Source organism: Spea bombifrons, chromosome 1 (assembly GCF_027358695.1).
Source record: "Spea bombifrons isolate aSpeBom1 chromosome 1, aSpeBom1.2.pri, whole genome shotgun sequence".
NCBI lineage: Eukaryota > Metazoa > Chordata > Amphibia > Anura > Pelobatidae > Spea > Spea bombifrons.
The window spans coordinates 147,764,598-147,785,263 of NC_071087.1; the positions used below are offsets into that span (position 1 = coordinate 147,764,598).

General features: G+C 38.3%; 1 protein-coding gene across 1 annotated transcript in view; it reads right to left on the reverse strand.

Moving 5' to 3' along the window:
- Positions 1-15,257: 15,257 nt before the first annotated feature.
- NDUFAF2 (NADH:ubiquinone oxidoreductase complex assembly factor 2) overlaps positions 15,258-20,666 on the reverse strand; it is a 37,843-nt gene continuing 32,434 nt past the window's right edge. The window contains exon 4 of the mRNA XM_053448031.1: positions 15,258-15,590. Within this exon, the coding sequence (XP_053304006.1) occupies positions 15,348-15,590 (243 nt within the window). The 3' untranslated portion in view covers positions 15,258-15,347. The remainder of the gene's footprint in view (positions 15,591-20,666) is intronic.

The window sequence follows — 20,666 nt, forward strand, 5'->3', positions numbered from 1 at the left end:
GCGTCCACAGTCTGATCCATGCTGCCATGTAGGAGATCAGGCACTGCGCCACCGCAAGCCACATCCACAGCCAAATTCCCTCCATAAACCCTCACAAACGCATGATTATAAAGTATGTTACAGACAACAACGTATACCTTCTAATAATTGCCCTCTAATCCCCAGAAAGATTTGAGAATTCTATGCATTGCTTAACCATAAGACTATCAAGTTAATATATTTTGGTGTGTTTTGGCCAACTCAACTACTTTATAGTGACAATAATGAAAGCAAAATCATACAAAATTGTGTTGTATATTTTGTATAATTTTGTTGTATAATTTTTTGTTTATTTTTAAAAATATTAATCATACTTAATGTTGGACTATACATTTCAAAAGTGGTATCAAAAGAAAGCCTATCATTGAAAAAAATGATGCATAATTTGTGTGGGTACACAAAAAAAAAATGAGAATCACGGTAGAATAACTTATCATAAAAATGCAGTTCTAGGCGTCTGGGTACAAATAGAAGAAGGGGTTAACTTAACATTACATTCACTTTTACACAAACAATTTTAAACAAATTTAAAATGCTCAACAATATATATATTGGCTTGTGAATATTGAAGTTGAACAGCACTAATCGACCTACTCTGTGGAAACTATCATGTATAACTAAATGCGGGATTAGTAACACAACTCCTAATTGTATGTCCAGAAACAAATTGGTTAAACACATCTTCTGTTGCCAGACCCAGTTGGCACAGCCACTACCATTCAGCTCCAGAGCTGGCTTGATGACTCAAGTACTTAGAACGTATTCTTTGTTGATGAAGCTCACAGGGACACTGGAGTGTTCGCCGAAACTACCCTAAAGGTTAAGAGTACCTGAACACAGAGCCAGCCATTCAGATGGACTGCAATCATGTATGTGTAGTAACTTTTTATATATTTCAATGAAATGCACTAGCATAGTATGATCACCAGGTTCACCACATGGACTAGTTTTTTCCTGGACACATTTTACATGCTGCCCCATAGAATGTATGATGCATAACTGATTGCCTTCTGTTAGGATATACAGTCTACATATTGCATGGTAGCTCATTTTACTTTCTGGTTAGGTACCCGTGAAATGTCCTAAAATGAATGATAAGTCTTGAATTATGAAAAATTAGCACCAAGTCTCTAGCAAATTTAGAGAGTCCTGCATTGTACATTTTCCATAAATGCTCTAAATAAAATATAAATGTATCAATCCTCCGCTGGTACCCAAAAACCAGCAGTATTGTAAGCTGTACTTCATAAATTTATGTAAAAACATTTTGAATGATTGTCTTAAGGCTGGCAATAATATCTTTAATAAATAAAAGAAACGTGTAAGCAGGTGGAAAGAGAACTCGATGCTTTAATACACTATCCCTTTAAAATAATGCATGGTTTTCTCACATCAGCATGTAGTCTGCGGTTCCCGATAGAACCAACGCACGGAAACGATGATATTATTTGGTTTTGTGTTCTAGTTAAACACACACTATCTTTTAACAGGCAGAGGCCAATTTAGCATCAATAAAGCCCCAAGTGCAATTAAGGTATGAATGATTTAGAGTAAATGAAAACATTATTACTTTCTAAAACATTTCACAGCAAGACTATAGAATTGCCTATTCAGATAGACGGCAACTATTTATATACAAATAGGTTGAAATACACTGGTGTGTTTTCTTGCAGGATTGAAAACAGTTGCCCCGCTGTGTGTTGGAATAAACATTTGTTAGGATTAGGAATGCTGAGTAATAAGAACGCTAGCTAATATTCAAAGCCAGGCTACGGAAAAAGTAACAGAATACTTAAAAACAAATCACACTACGATGTAGCCTGCACCTGTTACATAGTCACCATGCGATATAAAGTCATGGCCACCGCGGGCCGGAAAACGATGATGTATTATTATATATATACAGAATTTAACAAAAATACACAGAAGAGAACTAATGGAAAACTCTCCAACATCCAGCCTGGGCACACTTCCATTGGTCTTTACCAAGCCTACCAGGTAAGAATGACAGAGTTGTCTTCTACCAGCAGCTGGAGAGGTACCATTTCTAGATCACATTCAAATGCTATTTAATTTTACTAAAACTCTGCCCTGAAGCTCATTCCTCCTACAACTGATGGGGTGAAGTCAACATGGAATCCAAACTGGGTTATGATTAGTGTCAAAACATGGTAACTGGGTGGGAGAAGACCTTTTCATGCTTACTTCCACAGCAGGCTGCTGTCTTTTTCTGCGGGGGGCAATTGTCCCATTGCGCCCCCTGGATCCGTCCATGATTTGCTGGTTGTGAGTGTTCCTAAAACTTACAATAATGCATATAAAAAACAGTAGAAAGTGCGCTTATAATAGAAACTGTAAAAACAATAAAATGCTTCTTAATGTCTTCCACATTTACATGGACAGCTAGAACACAGTAGCACAAACTATCAGTAAAACCGTGATCTATCCGTGTCTTTAGCCACAGCCCCTAAATCAAAAGTTCACATTAGAAATATTAGTTGTCCATTTGTACAATATAGTTCTTTGTCGTTTAAACAATTGCTTCCTGACACATTCTAGTCCCATGTCAATGAAATAATTCAGTAGCGTATACACTGCAGTGATTGCTAATTGCCAAGCATTAAGATTTCATTCTATGTTTTTTTTTTCCTTTTTTGTCTTTTTGTTTTTTTTACAAGAGTACAACTCAATATCAATTAGTTCACGACACAAAGTATCCATACTTGAAAAACAACACAAGGGATACACTTCTCTAGGTTTTACTTAATTCACAAAACAAGTGATTACATTTGCAATTAACTTGGGGAAAAGCCTAACTCTCTTGTGCATTGATTTTCTAGCTGAATTATACAGCTGTCTGAAAATCAGCGTTAAATCTACAAGAAAGATTGGATTTTCCTTAACTAGCCATGATTAGCTCAACAGGTACCATTATTCCAAGCGTGATCCAAACAAATGGCGGCGCTGAGAGATACAAACAGAGAATTGACAGCAGATAAGAACCATTCGGCCCATCTAGCCTGCCTATTTTAACCGCTGTGAACAGCATAATCAGTCCTTGGTCTTGCAAATGCCTGTGTTGAAAAGAAATGTGACACACTGTATCTGGGAATGGCATACAATGCTTAAAATACATTTTTGCAATGCTATATGAAAATGTACATGTATGGCTTTGTCATGGAGTTCCATATATACATGCAAATTATATGCTGTCAATGCTTTTGATATTTAGGGTTTAAAGCTGTTATGGGGACAGACAGATTTTATTTTAAAGAATAAATTATTTGCTGAAAACTGCTATTTGTTTATTTTGTTTTTTTTTCTTTCTTTGTTTCCAGGTGTTACAAATATATCTATAAGTCAGTGATCGAGAAACATATCAATGCATGGGTGATACACCATATAGCTCAAGGAAAGCATAACCTGTTAAGATGAGTTCGTTTGTTAAGTAGGCATACCAGCTGTGAACATCGACATCAATTTTCCTTACTTTTCCTCAAACAAAGGATAACTTACATTACATTATATGTATTTTTCAAGCGCCGGCAGATTCCACAGCGCTGTTACTAACATTAGAATAATTTAAAATCACACAAAATAACAAACTGCTCTTGCGAGTTTACAATCTAGTCGGTGGTTGAGGGGAGTGAGACAATAGGAGAGGACTTCTTGGATGGAGATGAGTTGATCTGGTCCCGATGATGTGTTGAACCTGTTGTTATTCAGATGGCTTGATTATGATGATGGCTGAGAGTATTGGGAAGAAATGCTGTACGTTTCCCGGAAGAGGTGGGTTTTCAGATTTTTTCAAGGTTTTATACCTTGATCACCATACATCTCCATTGTAAATAGTGTGGTTTCCAGATGAGTTCAGTTGAAGCAGGTGGAAAGAGAACTTGATGTTTTAATACACTATCCCTTTAAAATAATGCATGATAATTGAATGGGGTGTCTATAATGGTAAGTGGTTTGAAGCATAACAGTTATCAGGAAAGGCTAAGGGATTGTAATATGTATATATGTAATATGGAGGAACAAAGAGAGAGGGGAGATATAACCAGAGCCGGCCTTAGGTGTTCCAGCGCCCTGTGCGGACTACTCCTCTGGCGCCCCCCCATCCCAAAAAAAGAAAGGAATAAAAACTTGTAACAAAACCCCAATCACTATATACTACGCCAAACATTGATGTGGTGTAGGCCTACCACTTCATTGTCTGGCTTAGTAGTATGGATGCACCGAAACAAATTCTGGACTGAAACCAGAAGTGCAGCATTTACCTGGCCAAAACCGAATATGACCCCCCACACACCATAAAAAATCTAACACTTTTATTTAAAGTAAGTAACACACCAAAATAGGACAAAACAATTAAATAACAATATTATATATATATATATATATATATATATATATATATATATATATATATATATATATATACTTAACAGCAATCACATTCCTATCATGCCCAGGCATACCCAGATTCCAGGATGTACTCGCAGACTTGGCATGATAGGAGTATGATTGCCCTATCTACCCCTTCTCACTCTCTTCTGCCCTATCTACCCCTTCTCGCTCCCTTCTCCCTATCTACCCCCTTTCCCCTGTCTCACTCCCTTCTCCCTAGATACCCCCTCCTAACTATCTACCCTTTCCCTCTTTGAAGTTCACTTACCTTTCAGGAGTCCTGCAGTGGGGGTGCAAGGCCTCTGCCTCCCAGCTCTGCCACTGTATGGAACAGTATAGAATGATGGGAGTTATGATGTACTTTTAGAGCATAATTAGATCATGAAAAAGACATTGGAAATGGTACAGCATAACCCATCACTCTCACACACTCACCAATCCAAACATATACTAATCCACACATATACCAATCCACACGCATACCAATCCACACGCATACCAATCCACACGTATACACTAATCCACACATATATACCAATCCACACGTATACCAATCCACACGTATACCAATCCACACATATATACCAATCCACATATACCAATCCACACATATACACTAATCCACACTTACCAATCCACACACATACCAATCCACACATATACCAATCCACATGCATACCAATCCACACGCATACACTAATCCACACATATATACCAATCCACACGTATACCAATCCACACGTATACCAATCCACACGTATAAACTAATCCACATTTACCAATCCACACATATACCAATCCACACATATACCAATCCACACATATACCAATCCACACATATACCAATCCACACATGTACCAATCCACACATATACACCAATCCACATTTACCAATCCACACATACACCAATCCACACATACACCAATCCACTCTCACTGAATGCTTTCCTACCTTTCCTCTTTTCTCCTTACTTTTTATTATTATTATCTTACAGCTCCTTTTCCTTCTCTTCTTCAGTTCTTCTGTCTTCTTCCGGGTCAGAGGGCACGGATAGCGGTGGGCGCGGCTTCAGTGTTGTGCGCCGGGATCTGACAACAAACCCCGGCGCACAGCAGCTGTTGCCGCGCGGATCCCAAGGGAGCGGTATCGGAGGTCTTTAACAGACCTCCGGCTCCCTTGAGTGATTTTAAGCCAGGTTCAAGGGAGATCCTTGAACCGGCTTAAAATCACTCAAGGGAGCCGGTGGTCTGTTAAAGACCTCCTATACCGCTCCCTTGCGAGCCTGCTCCTCCAGCGGCGGACATTACTGTCCGTCTCTGGAGGGGTGCCGGGTGCCCCCCCCGATGAGCGGCACCCGGTGCGGACCGCCCCCCCCGCCCCGCTAGGTACACTACGGTGGCGGCGTCGTCGGACCCCGCGGCGGGGTCGGACCGCGCGGCGGCGGCGCCCCCAGGAGTGTGGCGCCCTGTGCGGTCGCACAGGTCGCACACCCCAAAGGCCGGCCCTGGATATAACAGGAACATTTAAATACTTTAAAAGGATTTAATACAGTACAGGAGAGATGCTTATTTGAATGGAGGATAAATTTTAGATCAATTGGTCATAGTCTAAATCTAGAGGGTTAGGGGCTTAGATGTAATGTACGGAAGTTCTTCTTTACTAATAGAGTGGTAGATAGATGGAACAGTCTCCCAGGAGAAGTGGTGGAGAGTATGACACCAGACCAAGGACTGATTGGTGTTTGAGTCCTTACATCAGGAAAAATGGGCAGACTAGATGAACTAAATGGTTCTTATCTGCTATCAAATTCTATGTTTGGATATGCATTTATTACACAGGGACTACAAGGTGAAAGAAAATGAAAAATATTAAAACTGACAATACATAAAGTTGACAACATTAACTTTACGACATGGTGCAGAAGGAAAAGAGTGCCCCACTCTTGCAAGCTTACTATCTTTTAGGAGGTTATGGAGTATTGAGACAGAAGGTTAGGTGAGGATGACTTCATTATAGCAAGAATCACACGGAGATCCTATAAGTGAGGGGAGTGGATGGCATCAGGAAGAATGTTTGCTTCCCCGAAGCATACAATCAATGTGTGTTTAGTGAGTGTTTAAAATTAGAATAAGTAGGGGAGAGGCTGACAGACTCAGGTGGGGCATTCAAGAGACTAGGTACAGCATGGGTGAAATCCTGGAGACGAGAAGAGTATTAGGAGATAAGAGTAGAGATAAAAAGGGTGCAGTGTTAATTAAAGCTCAGTAGATAAGGGGGTTTTAGGTTTTATTATGGGGGGTTATAGGGATTGTTATGATGGAAAGCAGATTAAGAGCAAATCTAAAATGTTTAGGTTATAAAAGTGTTTTGCTGTTTTTCCAATCTAATGTAATGATATGACTACGTCTGTTTGTTTCTGAACAAACCAAATGAGTAATAATGTTTGCCCTTAAACAAATGCACACATTAAACAAAACTCACTGGGGAATGGAGTCATCTAGTGCCCACAGTTAGTGTGACAGGAGCTAAATATTCCTTCTTACTTTCCTTTGGTTGGTCCTGTCAATTACACTTTCAAAGTGATAACTGCTCAAGCATTTATGGAAGCAAGAAGATATACAAGTACTGTATAATTAAGCAGATGAGCTGCGAGTCACCAGCGCAATCACCGCGTTACAACAATAAAGCAGCAGTAAAGTCCAGTCGTTTGCAGGCATTATATATAGAGTATAGGTATAAGATGCAGGAAGCGCACACTCAGCAACTTAAACTAGGCTTGTGTTAGCCTTTAAAAAAGGGGAACTTTTTGGAAGACATAGACCCTGTTACATCTGGTGCAACGCTAACACAGCACTTAACAATAAGAACATCATACTAACAGTCAAGCTTGGCGGAGGTAGTTGTGATGGTCAGGGGCTGTTTTGCTCCTTCAGGGCCTGGGCTGTAACTGAGCCATGAATTCTGCCAGAAAACCCCAAAGGAGAACGTCTGACCATGAGTTTGTGATCTAAAGCTAAAGTCGAATTGGGTTATGCAGCAGGACAATGATCCAAAGCACACAAGTAAGTCCACCTCTGAATGGTTCAAAAGAAACAAAATTAAGGTCTTGGAGTGGCCTAGTCAAAGTCCTGACTTAAATCCGATTGAGGTGCTGTGACATTAAAAGGCAGTTTATGCTCAAAAACCCTACAATGTGGCTGAATTAAAACAATTCTGCCGAGAAGAGTGAGCAAAATTCTCCCAGTGATGTAAAAGACTCATTGTCAGTCATCGCAAATGTTTGATTGCAGCTGTTCAACCAGTTATTAGTTATTTTTTGACATAGGTTACTTGGGTTTTGACTCTTTACCTTCAATAAACAAAATGATTATTTAAAAATGTTGTGTTTACGCATGTTGTCTTAGCCTTAAGTTAAGATTAGTTGGATGATCTGAAACATTTAAATGTGACCAATAAGCAAAAATAGAAGTGATCGGAAAGGGGCAAATACTTTTTGTATCATATCTCAGAACCCGTCATCAGTTTATATACGGATATTATTCTGTGGTACTGCCCCTTGACATTAAAAACACACCCAAGGTCATTGTGAATATAGAGTAGACATAATGGAGTCATATTTGAGTGTCATAGGCCGGACACCATGTTACTGCTATGAGGTAGATTGGGCCCATACCAATGCGTAGAAAAAAGGTATCATTCTACTATCTACAAATGACTTGAAAATATAGATGTATTAATTTTGCACATGAAGGTTATTCAAACATTATTTTATTTGAAGCCTCTTATCTGTTTCTGGTTATTTTTGCCCTACATGCAGTTAGCCTCAAGGTCAATGAGATGGATTTGTGCTGAATGAATGAAAATGTCTGCCAAGACAAAAAAGCTACAAAATAAGTCTATTTATGGCATACTGCCTGAAGTTTGCTTATTGTTCCCTTATTCTAAAGCACTAATAGAACTGATTCAGGATTGTTTGCCCTTGGAGAACTTACAGCAGATGGGAAGAAGCACCATGAAGCAGGAAAATGCTGCATCTGATGCTGTATCAGGCGTGAACAGCATAAATGAAAAGGCTTTTGAGATCGAAGAAATTGGTGCAGATCGGTCTGCAAACATCATGAAGAACTTTGGAAAAAAGTGTTATGGTTCTTGCTTAGCTGGGTTCACTCAGCATGTTGACTTAAAAACTGCTTGGAATCAAATGCTGAGACTGGACCTCATCACTCAATAAAACAGATACGCAGATATATTTAGACATTATCTTGCATTATCTTTTAGGTAAAAAAGCATGATGTGGTCCTTCAAAGCAATTTGTATCATTATCATTTGTTAAAATTGTGTAACTGGAGTTGCCAACTGTATCTTTTTGATATGGACAGCCTCAAGAGCTCTCTCAACCATGTCAACAGCTCCCACCTTGCTTTGGATGTCAAGATGCAAGCCCCTCACTGGTGCTCCCACTGGTCAAAAAAAAATATAACCAGATATGACTCCACACCAACAATAAATGAAACTCTGGATAACTAGAGGCTTGCGCTAAAAAAGTGCATATATTTTTGGCACTGGTGCCCTTGTCCTGGTGGACAGAAACTTCAAACTTCAGAGAGTTGTGGTAAAGCAGTGTAGGTGTCATGAATATATTATGCTATTCTTCATATGTCCTGGTTCTCCAAGATAAACAAGTCCCTAAAATGGCAGTTGAAATAACCTAACCTGATATGGCATAATTGCTGTAACCCTTGCTATCAGATGAAGATTTTCAATGCGTTGATACAAGTAGGGCTGTAAAGGGTGCCCCCCCCCTCAGTGACAATGTGGACAAAGGTCAACGAAGTCATTTTTTATCTGTAGTTTCTTCGTTGCATATCAGCTACCCATATTATAATAAGATAAAAGCCTAAAGGTAGAAGACCAGATCTAGACACCCCGACCCTGTATTTGAATTCTATGCTTGGAAATATCTAGGAAAATTGTGATTGATTGTGCGTGAAGAAAAACAATGCTTTTGATGATATTGTACTTCTTTGCTCTTGCTAAACATAAACAAAACATTAACTGAATACTTCAACATACACAATAAATATATGGAAAGAAAGAAAACTACTGTATTCAACACCTGGGCAAAAAACAATTCAAACGAAAAGAGTTTTTGATTTTCCACTTCCACTGCTGGCAAGTCAGAATAAACTTTTATACAGTAATGGCACCAATATAACTAGGACAAGGTAAAATAGTTTGGACTTTGTGGCAGATCAGAGCTTAAGACCTTCCCTGCTGCTATGAATTAGATGTGGAGATACCTGCAGCATCCAGGGTATCCTAATTATCAAGATCAAGGACAAACTTGTACAATAAGAATATTTCAGTCTGCAAATAAGAAGGTGCATTACTGAAGTTAAAGTCCAGCAGCCTCTAATTGAAATCATGCACCAGAAGTAAAGTAGGGTATTGGAAGAGCCCAGCGGACATGCTACAGAGTCCATGAGGACACAAGCAGGAGGCCAGCGGTAGCCGGGTATCAGGGAAGGTACAGATTGAATACCCAGAGAACTCAGCAGAGCAAACCAAGAACAAAGTCTATGCCCGGGAAGTCAATTGTTAAGTCAAATTTATAATAACATGACAACTAAGCTACTTTCACTCTGTAGACTACTTTGAGAACATTATGTAAACCCACACCCCCCCCCCAAATGAAAGGACTTTCAGAAGCACAGAGCTAGAAGAGGCATCATGAAGCTCTAACTCTAATCAGAGTTTTTTTTAAATTAAGGATGAACAAAGACTCATATTAGAAAATGAAGATGGAAACATCGGAAGACTTAAGAAAAGACTAATACAAAGTTCATTAGACAAATCTTATATTAATGATTCACTTGAATTAACGTTTAGTGTTTGTTTAAACAACGACCACATAATATGTAAGAACGGGAAGGAAAAAAAAAACGAATTTGAAGAGACAGGCATGTCAAAAACCAACTAAGGCTCCATGAAAAAAGAAAAGAATATTTGCTGGAGAAGAATTCTGTTTAGAAATATATTTGTCTAAAATCATGGTAATACAGAACTTCTCAGTAAATAGCATTGCGAACCCATTCAACCTCTCTCGCGACACTTTTGTCCATATATATGATATAATTAATTGGAGCGTGGAGAAACCTCTCTCACCTTAGTTAATACAATTCTGTATTCTATTTCAACATTAGGAAGAGAACAGTTCATAGATTTAAGAAATTGAAAGTCCGTTGTTTGTTTTCTGTGGAAAGACTTCACAGAGTACTCAAAGCTCCGAGAACAAGTATACCCCATTAGTATAACACACATTTTGAAAACACAATGCCTTCAAAGTTAAACATTTCTTCTCATGTGGTATTTTTCCATTTATCAAAGTTTCTAAAATTTATACAGAAATCCAAATATATCTACCCGCATATGCTTGAATCTTGTTGTCAAAGACGATATAGATTCATCAATGTTGACAAAAAAAAATAAACCCTTTCAAACAATTTCTCAGGTCTTCCAGAACTCTTTCATCCATTGAGTTATTTTATTTTTTTTAGCTTAGCTTTGAGGTCAAAATCCATTTCACATGCAATTTCTTTTGCTGCAATGTTAGCGGCGGCAAAGCCATAGTCCCTGTTAGTATTATTATTTATTGATTTATATAGTGCCATCATATTCCGCAGCGCAGTGCACTGGGTGAAAAAGACAACTCAAGTGGTGCATCACATAAAAATTTGGACAGAAACAAATGGTATTGAATAATAATTTCTGTGTTGGAAATATTGATTTTTTTTCCACGGTCTATATGTTAAGGCAGAGAACTCCAGCCAAACTTGTTTATATGCATGTCCAGATTATGGAAACCCCCCACATGCATAGGATTTTCATGGTTTTGAGGAATCCGTACGGTGCAAATGTTTTGATAGATTTTTGTTCAGGTTCAAAATACAGTTTTTCTGCAAACTTTCCGCAGCCGCAGCACCCCAACTCTGCAAAAGAAGATCTGCATCCAAAAGATGGCCCTGAGCGTATTGAAAGAATCTGTGGACTGTATTTTTTTTGTAAAGGCTACATCACTTTATAGCTCATTAAATTGGCCTATTGCAATTTGGAATAATGTACAAGACATGTAAATACAGGCACGTACCTGGTTAAGGTCACTAGCCAGACATTAATACAAATTTGGAAAGAAATAGGCATCTACCAAATTGAATTCCTAAGCAATATATAGATCTTCACATGTAAGATGTATAGTGGAAAATCCAATGGCCTTTATTAGGAGTGCATGGGTTTGTTATAACCTGCTTTGAAATTACATACCTACATTTTTTTTGTAGTGTTTCAATATTACTCCATTGTTAAGTGCTCTCCTTCCATCACTATCTTTTTTGTTCTTCAAAGGCTCCAGTTTCACACTGTGCCATTTCTATGGCAACGGTGCATTCTAGGTTGGAGGTTGATATCTCCCCCACAGGCACTGTGAATAGGAGGTAATTAAACTGGTGGCTAGTGGAGTACATCACTTCAGACAAATGCTTTCTCACCTTTATGGTGGTGTTATCAAGGGGGCCGTGTCAGCCAGTCCCATGTGGTACCAAGGGAGCTAAGAGTAGCAGTGTGATTAGTCGGGATTTTATACTGAATTTTCCACTTTCAGCAAACATTAAAAATAAGCTCATAGGTAGGACCGCTATACTTACACAGGACCATCTAAAGGCAAAATTGGCACCATGAAGTGATGCACCTATAGAGATTAATAGATGATACCAAAAGTTAGGCACCAGCAGTAAAATTCTAGAATACCCGGTTACCGGGAAATGATTTATTCAGCATGTGTATGCAGTGCTACATAGACATACAAAGCATTGTAGAGATAATTTTATGGCATAGCAAGCAGATCATACACTAAATATTTTTTAAAAAAATCTTATTCAGAATGAGACTTAAGCTTGTGTTTGTATTTGCATAGTTGTTGGTTCACTTCCGGTTTTACAGACTAAAATTACTGTTGACATTTTAAGGATGATGGACTCTGAAACAAGATATTGCTGCGAGTCCTTTGAATAGAAGAAGAAAAAGAAACATCCTGGGGCCGTGAAAATATCTGCAGCTGGAGTCCTAGAAGCCTAGACTCCTCACAGCATTGGCACTTTAGTGGTCACTTATGAAAAGTGGTCTTGTCATAGCAACCAATTAAATCATCATGTTGATTGGACCATTCTGTTGGTTGCTATGGCGATAAAGCCACTTCAGTTGTTGTTGATGTTCCTACATGTAGTACTTTGCAAAGAATTTCACCATTCATAGAGCACCTTCTATGTCTTGAATCAAGTTTCTGTTGGTTTCAGTAGGGACTCCACTAGGTATGCGTGGAAAGCTGGCGCCACACAAGTTGCCTTTTCTTAGCCTAGTCTAGCAAGTGGTTAAGAGATGCCCCATTCTGTGTGTTCAAGTGATGTCACTGACAAAAGAGCATGAGTGTGTGCATAATAACAAACATCTTAATTAACTCCTTGTACCCTTCGTGATGCTCCGTGCCATCATGCCTATAGTGACAGCAAGAAATGCAATGTGGAAAGAAACCGAATCAGCTGAAAAAAAGCATGCAGGAGACTGCCTGAGTTGCAGGAACCATCACTGAGCTCTTTGCTTCAATACTCACAGGATTAGGTGGTTGGGCAGTGAGTGCTGCTGATTGGTCAGTGACATTCATATCAATATTTTGGACTACATCAAAAATGATAAAGAGGAATCAGTAAGAGCACCGGTTACACCAGAATAACAGAAAATGCTCGAACTTCTCTGCTGGCTGTGTCAGAAAGAATATTAAATGTAAAAATGTTCCCAGAAGCAATGGACCCCTGCTTGCTGATCTCTGTGTGGTCATCACTAGTGGGGCTCAAAGTGAAAAGTGGTGGAAACAGTGTTTCTTCCTCTTCAAAGAATTTATGAATTAAAAAAAATATATTTAAAGAAAAAAAAAATGAATTAAAAAAAATAATGAACTCCAGTAATGTCATCGTGAAATCATGAGGGGTAATGTCCAGTTCAATGAGAGATCTCTGAGGGATCACCAGAAAAAAAGTGTAAAAAGTAAAAAACAAATAAAAAAATGGAGAATATTATACATTATACTTAAAAAAAAATCTTTTTGCCCCAATCCAAGGATAAAAAAAATAAATAAAAAAAATGTTGCTCCCTTATAAAAACCTATCCATGTAGGAGTATCATATTCAAGGAATGTTCTTGAACATAAATTAAAGGTGTTTTTTTCAGTCAAGCCTAACTTGTGGAAGAAATATTTATTTTCGTGAGCTATTTTTCCTTTTTTGTTTTCTTTATCCAATGGTTGGAAACTGTTTGACCAATTCAATATGGTGCTTTTAATCTGTAATTCCTGCTGCAGTTGGTACAACTCAGTTTTTTCAGATGCACAACATCTGTTTATTTTAAACCAGACTGTGTGTGAATCCATTCAAGTACAAACCGAGCCATTCAGGCAATACACTAAAGTAATTGACAGGGTTTCACTGTTCATGACACTTACTCCTTACTCCTCAGTTTGTGTCAAAATTACTCCGGCTACGCTTTGATAAGCTTGAACCTTCAATACATACTTTATTAGGTTTGATTTTCTTTTATTATGACGAAGATCTGACTTTAGAGTTTACATAAATATAATAAAAGGGTATGGTGTTCAGTTGTGAAGAACTGGGCAACAACATAACTAGTATTTATTTACATAGCACCTTCATCCCAGTTGGACTCAAACTTTCTTGGTGCACACTCTCGGAATTAAGCAAATCAGTAGCTGAATAATAAACATTATTATTACCCAATGAAAGGTACTCAACCACGGAAGGATGAAGGGCTGAGATGACCTGCTGAGATTTGAACTCTGAGGCTTGATCAGGCTCTGCACTCATTTATTAATGGAGCCATCGCACCAACATAATCACTATAAGTAGAGCAGGAGATGAGAATGGGCTGCACCGACTCATCGTTTCTCAAACAGGCACTCTTTCATCTAGGAAGCTTCTCTTTTATTGGCCATGGTGTCTGTTTTATGACTTCTGCACCACTCCTGACTGCTTGCATGGTTATTATATATGTAGTTATATAGTGTTCATTCATGTGAACAATAGGTTTATTTTCCTCTAGTAGCAGTTAAGGATCGAACCTTGCCAGAACATGGCCTGCATGCAGTAGCCTGTGGAGCATTTCATACAAAATCTGCAGGAACAAAGGAAGGCCAGAAGACTTCTATATATAATGAAAAAGAATGAACAGCATTGTAATAATGACTATTTTTTACATATATTAAAAAAATGACAGGAAAGAATTGATGTACATAAAAAAGTATTTTTCTAATATATATATAAAAAGAGATTCTGGTGGTCTTATTACAATAGAAGTCAATCAGCATTGGCCGCTATGGTAATAAAACCATTTGTAAAGCTATGCACCAGGATGACTTTATACATAACTACTGTTAAGCTCATACAATAACACCTGGCTTAACATGCAATTTATTTTAAAATTTGTAAGGCCTTTCACACATGACTGTGTTATATGGGGCCTAGCATTGGTGTTATATGGGGCCTTCATTGCACATGAGATCACATGAATACAGGGAGTTGCTCTGTTAATGGTGAATTCACTAATTTCACTGAACACTCATCCCTTTGTTAATTAACCCTATACATACCATAAAGTGGAACACGGGCAGCTCTGGCTACCAAATCACAGAAAAAAGCTTGCAGATGTACCTGGCATATACAGCGCACTTGTGTTACATATATGTAAAATAAGGTTAACATACAACTTTAATAGCCATTGTTGACGCTACAGATGAACGGAAATCATTCCTGTGACAGTTACATCACAGAACTTGTATTTTTTACTTCTTCTGTGTTGGTGACCAGGATCCCGGCTGAAATGTATTCCCAGTGCTGGCTGGCTCTTCAGAGGGCTTCTGTCTGCCAAAGAGAGAGGCTGATGCATGTCCCTTTATTTGAGTCTTTTGCGGCGGGATTAGATCTCCATCCTTATTTTCTTGGCTCTGTTGCATTTGTTCCTTTTCTGCAACTTCATTGGCTTTGGTTTTTACGTCTTCTCTTAATTTTTCATTCCTAAGAATTTCCTAGGACAGATTTAAAGAAGTACATGAATTGGTCTCTCTAGTTTGCTAAACAAATATACCTTAGCAGATGTCATTTTATGCTTTCCTCTGGGTTTAATCACATCGAATCACAAAAGCCTTATTAGAATCATTTGTTCCCACAGTTTTTGTGGCAACAGTCTATCAATGTCTGCTTTTCTGTCGCATGATAAATGTTCCTGGTTAAAATTATGAACGAGTTTTCCACGATGAAAGAAATATTACTGGGAAAGGGTTTGGGCATTCAACAGTACTAGCAATGATGTTTTCAATGCTGCATTTATTACAATGTTCAGTTTAACAGAGTATGTAGATCACATTTAAGTATTAATAAAACTAAAACAGGAAAAATGTTCCACTTTGTTAATAGTGACTTCCCGTTTTAATGTAAGGGATGTATACTGAAATAATTAAGACTCCTTGACTCTTACCCTTACAGCTGTGTTCTTTGGTTCTATGATTCATGTCAAATGACTGCAAAAATCACTACAACAGGTAAAGAAATGCTAATATATCTACATCTCAAATGACACTTGGCACAGACTAGTGGCACATCATCAACAAAAATGGCGGACACATTTATCACTAAGCCATTACAATGTTTGTCCCTGAAAAACTGTGCTCAAAGGCAATTCAGTGAATTCCTGTGAAGAACCATTGACAACCCCCCCTCAAAAAAAAAAAACAAAAAAAAACTAGAAGACTTTCTGGAGAAAAGGTAAAGTCAGAAAATGAGTGGGAATGCAGACTCCCTCAGCATTCCGTAAAAGTTGCCTTCTTAGAGGGAAATCTGGCCCTGGCTCTTGGTAACACTTACTGTACAGCATGCCAATAGAAGATGTGATACATTTCACTTAATCCTCGAGTTTAATCTAAGAAAAACGTTTGATACTCTTAGAGATTGAAGGATTACCTAAGGTTTTATTCCTGCTGATTTGGGGACACTTAGTTCCCACGCTATATGCGAAAAATCATTATAGTACACTACTCACGTTCTTCCTTCGAGCCATTTCTTTCAATGATAAACTATAAAATATGCAATTACACAAGCAGATTGCCTTCACTGATCTTGCTTTGTGATGTCCTCATGCTACTATTAATCATTCAAAAAGTATGATAAATGTTATTTGTAAGTATCCTACCAATAAGTTATCACAACCTAGCATCTGGTTCTCATTATTCCACATGAGCAAGGGTATAATTTATTTCCGCGTTTTGAGCAGGCTACAAGATTCTATTATATGAATTAAAAATACCAAAACATATACCATGCAGGGTGAGATGTGAGCCCTGAGCTTAAAGGAACATTATACACACACAGAATAGTAAAATAATCGCACAAACCCATTCCCAGTGCTTGCGTACATGACTGCACATACACGGGCATCTCACACGGCAGCCTGACTGCCGGCAATAAATGATCCAGCACTCCAGAGCGCTTATCTCCATATACTCAAACCATCCTCTTTGCTCTGCCGACAACTAGCTGTTCTCCCCACTACTTCCCATACAAGCCTCCAGGATTTTACCTGCATCTTTTCTAACACATATTCTAATATTAACCTCTAGATAGAAACTCACCTGATTTGAGAAGAATATAACTTCTTAACACCTACAACCCGCATTTTGGAATGAATCATCTGTTCTCTACACCTTTGAGATCTTGAAGCCACTAAATCTTTCTCATGATTCTCACTTGTCATGCAGACCCTCATTTTGTCTCTCAATGCCCCTCCTAAAGGAGCAGGCCCCTTTTCTTTCTTTTATAACAGTATGTCCAATGTGTGTTTTAATGTTACTGGTAATTTTGTAATAGTAACACGGAATCTGCTGGCACGGCACAAATAAAAAGCACTATAATGATTTTACTACACCATTACAGAGAATACTTATTTTCTGACATTTCTGCTAAGCAGAGACTTCATGAGGCCTAATTCACATAAAATGCGGTTCATATAAATAGATTTGCTGTAAATCATGTGACTGTAGGTGACAAACAAGAAACGCACTTTCACATTATTCACCACACAAGGCATTTCCGAAACCCACATACACGTGAATCAGGCTTCATTAGGTCTCTGAAAACATTTCTGATGTAATAAAACCGATTCATTTCTTTGTTTTCTTGTGTGTGCTTCCACTTTGTACTGTTTGTGTTCCATCTAGCTTGTTTTGATGTCAAAAGGAAAAGACTACGCTATTTTGTTAAAGACAAATATAGTGAAGTAAACGCTTTGCTTCCCAGAACCCCCAAAGGAGGTTAAAGAAACCATTACCGTCCAGTTGACTACCATCAGTTCTCAGCCTTACTCCAAAAGTCGCCAACGCTACGAATAACGTATTAACTCTGCGAATAATGTATTGTCACAACCCAGAAGTATAAATCTGATCACATGAAAAGCTGAAACGGAACCAAGGGGAAAAAAACAAGGACATGGCAACAAAAACAGTCTTTAACCAAAGAAACTCCTGCCAGCTCAGCAACTTGAGATACGGCGGAGCCGCCAAGACACATTCCAGGGAAGAGGAAGCCTGTACGGCAAAGCCGCCGGTAAGATATACTCAGAGCTAGGTGGGGAATCTGTTCAAGACAACAAAGGCTACGCGAGCAACGCCTTCCCAAAAGCAGCAGTTTCTTTGTGTTCCTGCCAGCTAAAAGTAAACAGTTGCCAAATCAACGTCAACCCTGATTTATTCAGATTCAATTTCAGAGCAAACATCCTTTGATCAATTATAATAATTAAAATGTGAACAGTATTTGGCTTCTTTAAAATGCATTTTAAGCTCCACGTCCTTCGTTATTTTTACGGTTTCCATGAGCAACAAATCGACTTGAGAAATCTTGTTACTTGGGGACAAAATGCCCCTTGCTATTGTCCTATTGTTGTAAGGAATTTATATGTAATATTTTTAACAAAAGCTCTCATTCTTTTATTTCTATGTTTCATGTAAGCATTCACCTACCCATTATTCTCTTCTCTTTGTAAAGCTAGTTCTTGTGACCTGGAGGTCTCTTGACTTGCAACCACAACTTTAATCAGTGGCCTTTTTTTTTTGCTTTATAAGCTACAGGGTACATCTAAATATAAGAAACTATGAATGCGTTAACTTTAGCACAATTAAATATGTGTTATTTCTGGGTTAAAGGTTACAAGTCATACTAGAAATTGTGTTTCTATTGCTAAATTTGGTTATAAAACTGATCTTGTTGGTGGAATTGGTGAAACAATATCTTTAAACAAGAGAGGCTCTGGTTATTAATTCTACTAACCTGGATCATATCCACATAATTCTCTAGTATCTCTTTTCTGGTTGAATAAATAGCTTAATTGGTGATCACCAGTAATCAATAATACACACAACTTACTATAATAAACATTAATACAACAATGGTACACTCTTTAGTGCTGGGTTTCCAAAGGAAAAACAGCATTATAAATCACAGTTGATTGTATGATATTCACATACCGGCATACATTACTATCCAGGTGTCAGGAACATTCAGGACACCATATATTCATGTTATAAGTATCAGGAATTCAATGTTCTATTATCACATCAGACCTTACTGTTATCAATATATCTCAGCAAGTATAATAAAGTACGCTTGACATTTAGCAAACTTTAATTCACATTAATCATAATCTTTAAAAATGGATGATCTTGGCACTTTTAATTAAACTACGTATGAGGAGCCAATATAATAACCTAATTAATCATATCTAATTCCGAATTTTTTTGTGTGTTAATAACACATGTACCGTTACGGGTGACAATAAGCCTACCCTGGTAACTTGGCACGCATTAAAATTACTAATGCAAAAAAGAAAATAAAAAGAAAATAAACCTTAAACAGTAATGACCTTATGTATACAAAAACATCCCTGACCCCCCCTTTTCCCCAAATTCTTTGGTACAATTCTGTATATTTACCAACCGTTATGTTGGTGTTAATTGACTATTCTGTTATCTCTCTCCTATTGCTAAGTTGCTGGCTGTTGTTGATTCGTTCAGGCAGCTTGATCAGGGGATCAGGAGGCATTGCTTGATCAGGGGTGCAGTAGCCATAACTGGGTGGGCAAAACCAGGGGCAACAAGAGGGGAGTGGGCAGAGCTAAAGACCACCCCACCCACCCGAAGATAAAAAGGCTTCTCCAGAGACGCAGTAATCGGCTGCCCTACTCAGACCCTCTATGACAGAGCAAAAGTTCTCTGTATGCAAATATTTCACACCTTTAGACATTATTTCCGTGTACAAAGATAATGGCTGAACCGTAATTAAAAGGTCGCTCCTGAGCTGCATAACTATACTAATAAAAAACATTTTACCAAACCACATAACTAGATTTGTCCAGATGTTATGCAAGAACCATCATCTGTCACTAACAAACCGAGCCTGGATCACCCCCAAAAGACCACTCTCCACTTTTACAACGCGTTTATAATTCCACGTACACTCTAATTTGCCGTGTGGTACTCTGTGATCTAGATGTGGAGTGTTATGCTAAACTCTGTATCGGTTCTAGTTAATAAATGTATTTATGGCTCTAACTCCCTGCCTGAGCACGACGCCAGTTATTGTGTACGAGCCTCTCTTGGCTTATATTGTCAGCGTTGATTAGCTGTCTGTGAGCAACGAGGTTCAAATGTATCTGCACCTGCGTAGTTCAGGTAATACAGCAACCCAGCAGGTCGATACAGAAAATATCTACGGAGCAATTGACAAATGACCAACATTTCCTTGCATGTATCTATCCAGATACCCTGACCAGTGTTTCCGGTAATATATGTCACTACCGCTGGACATAATCACATCTGGCATCCAAAGCGTTTCAACGGGAATTCCATAGCGCCAGCCATTAAATAAGCTATATTGCAGTTTAATGCTTTGGCATAGGGAGTGAACTATCCTGGCACATGCTAGATGAACATTTGGCTGTTATTGTCTACCACACTTAGGTAGATACAAGTAACTAGGTTGTGTTCTAGATAATTTGAATTCTTAATTACTCTTTAGAACTTATTCCAACAGCATGAAGGCTCAGGTGAGGCACAGAT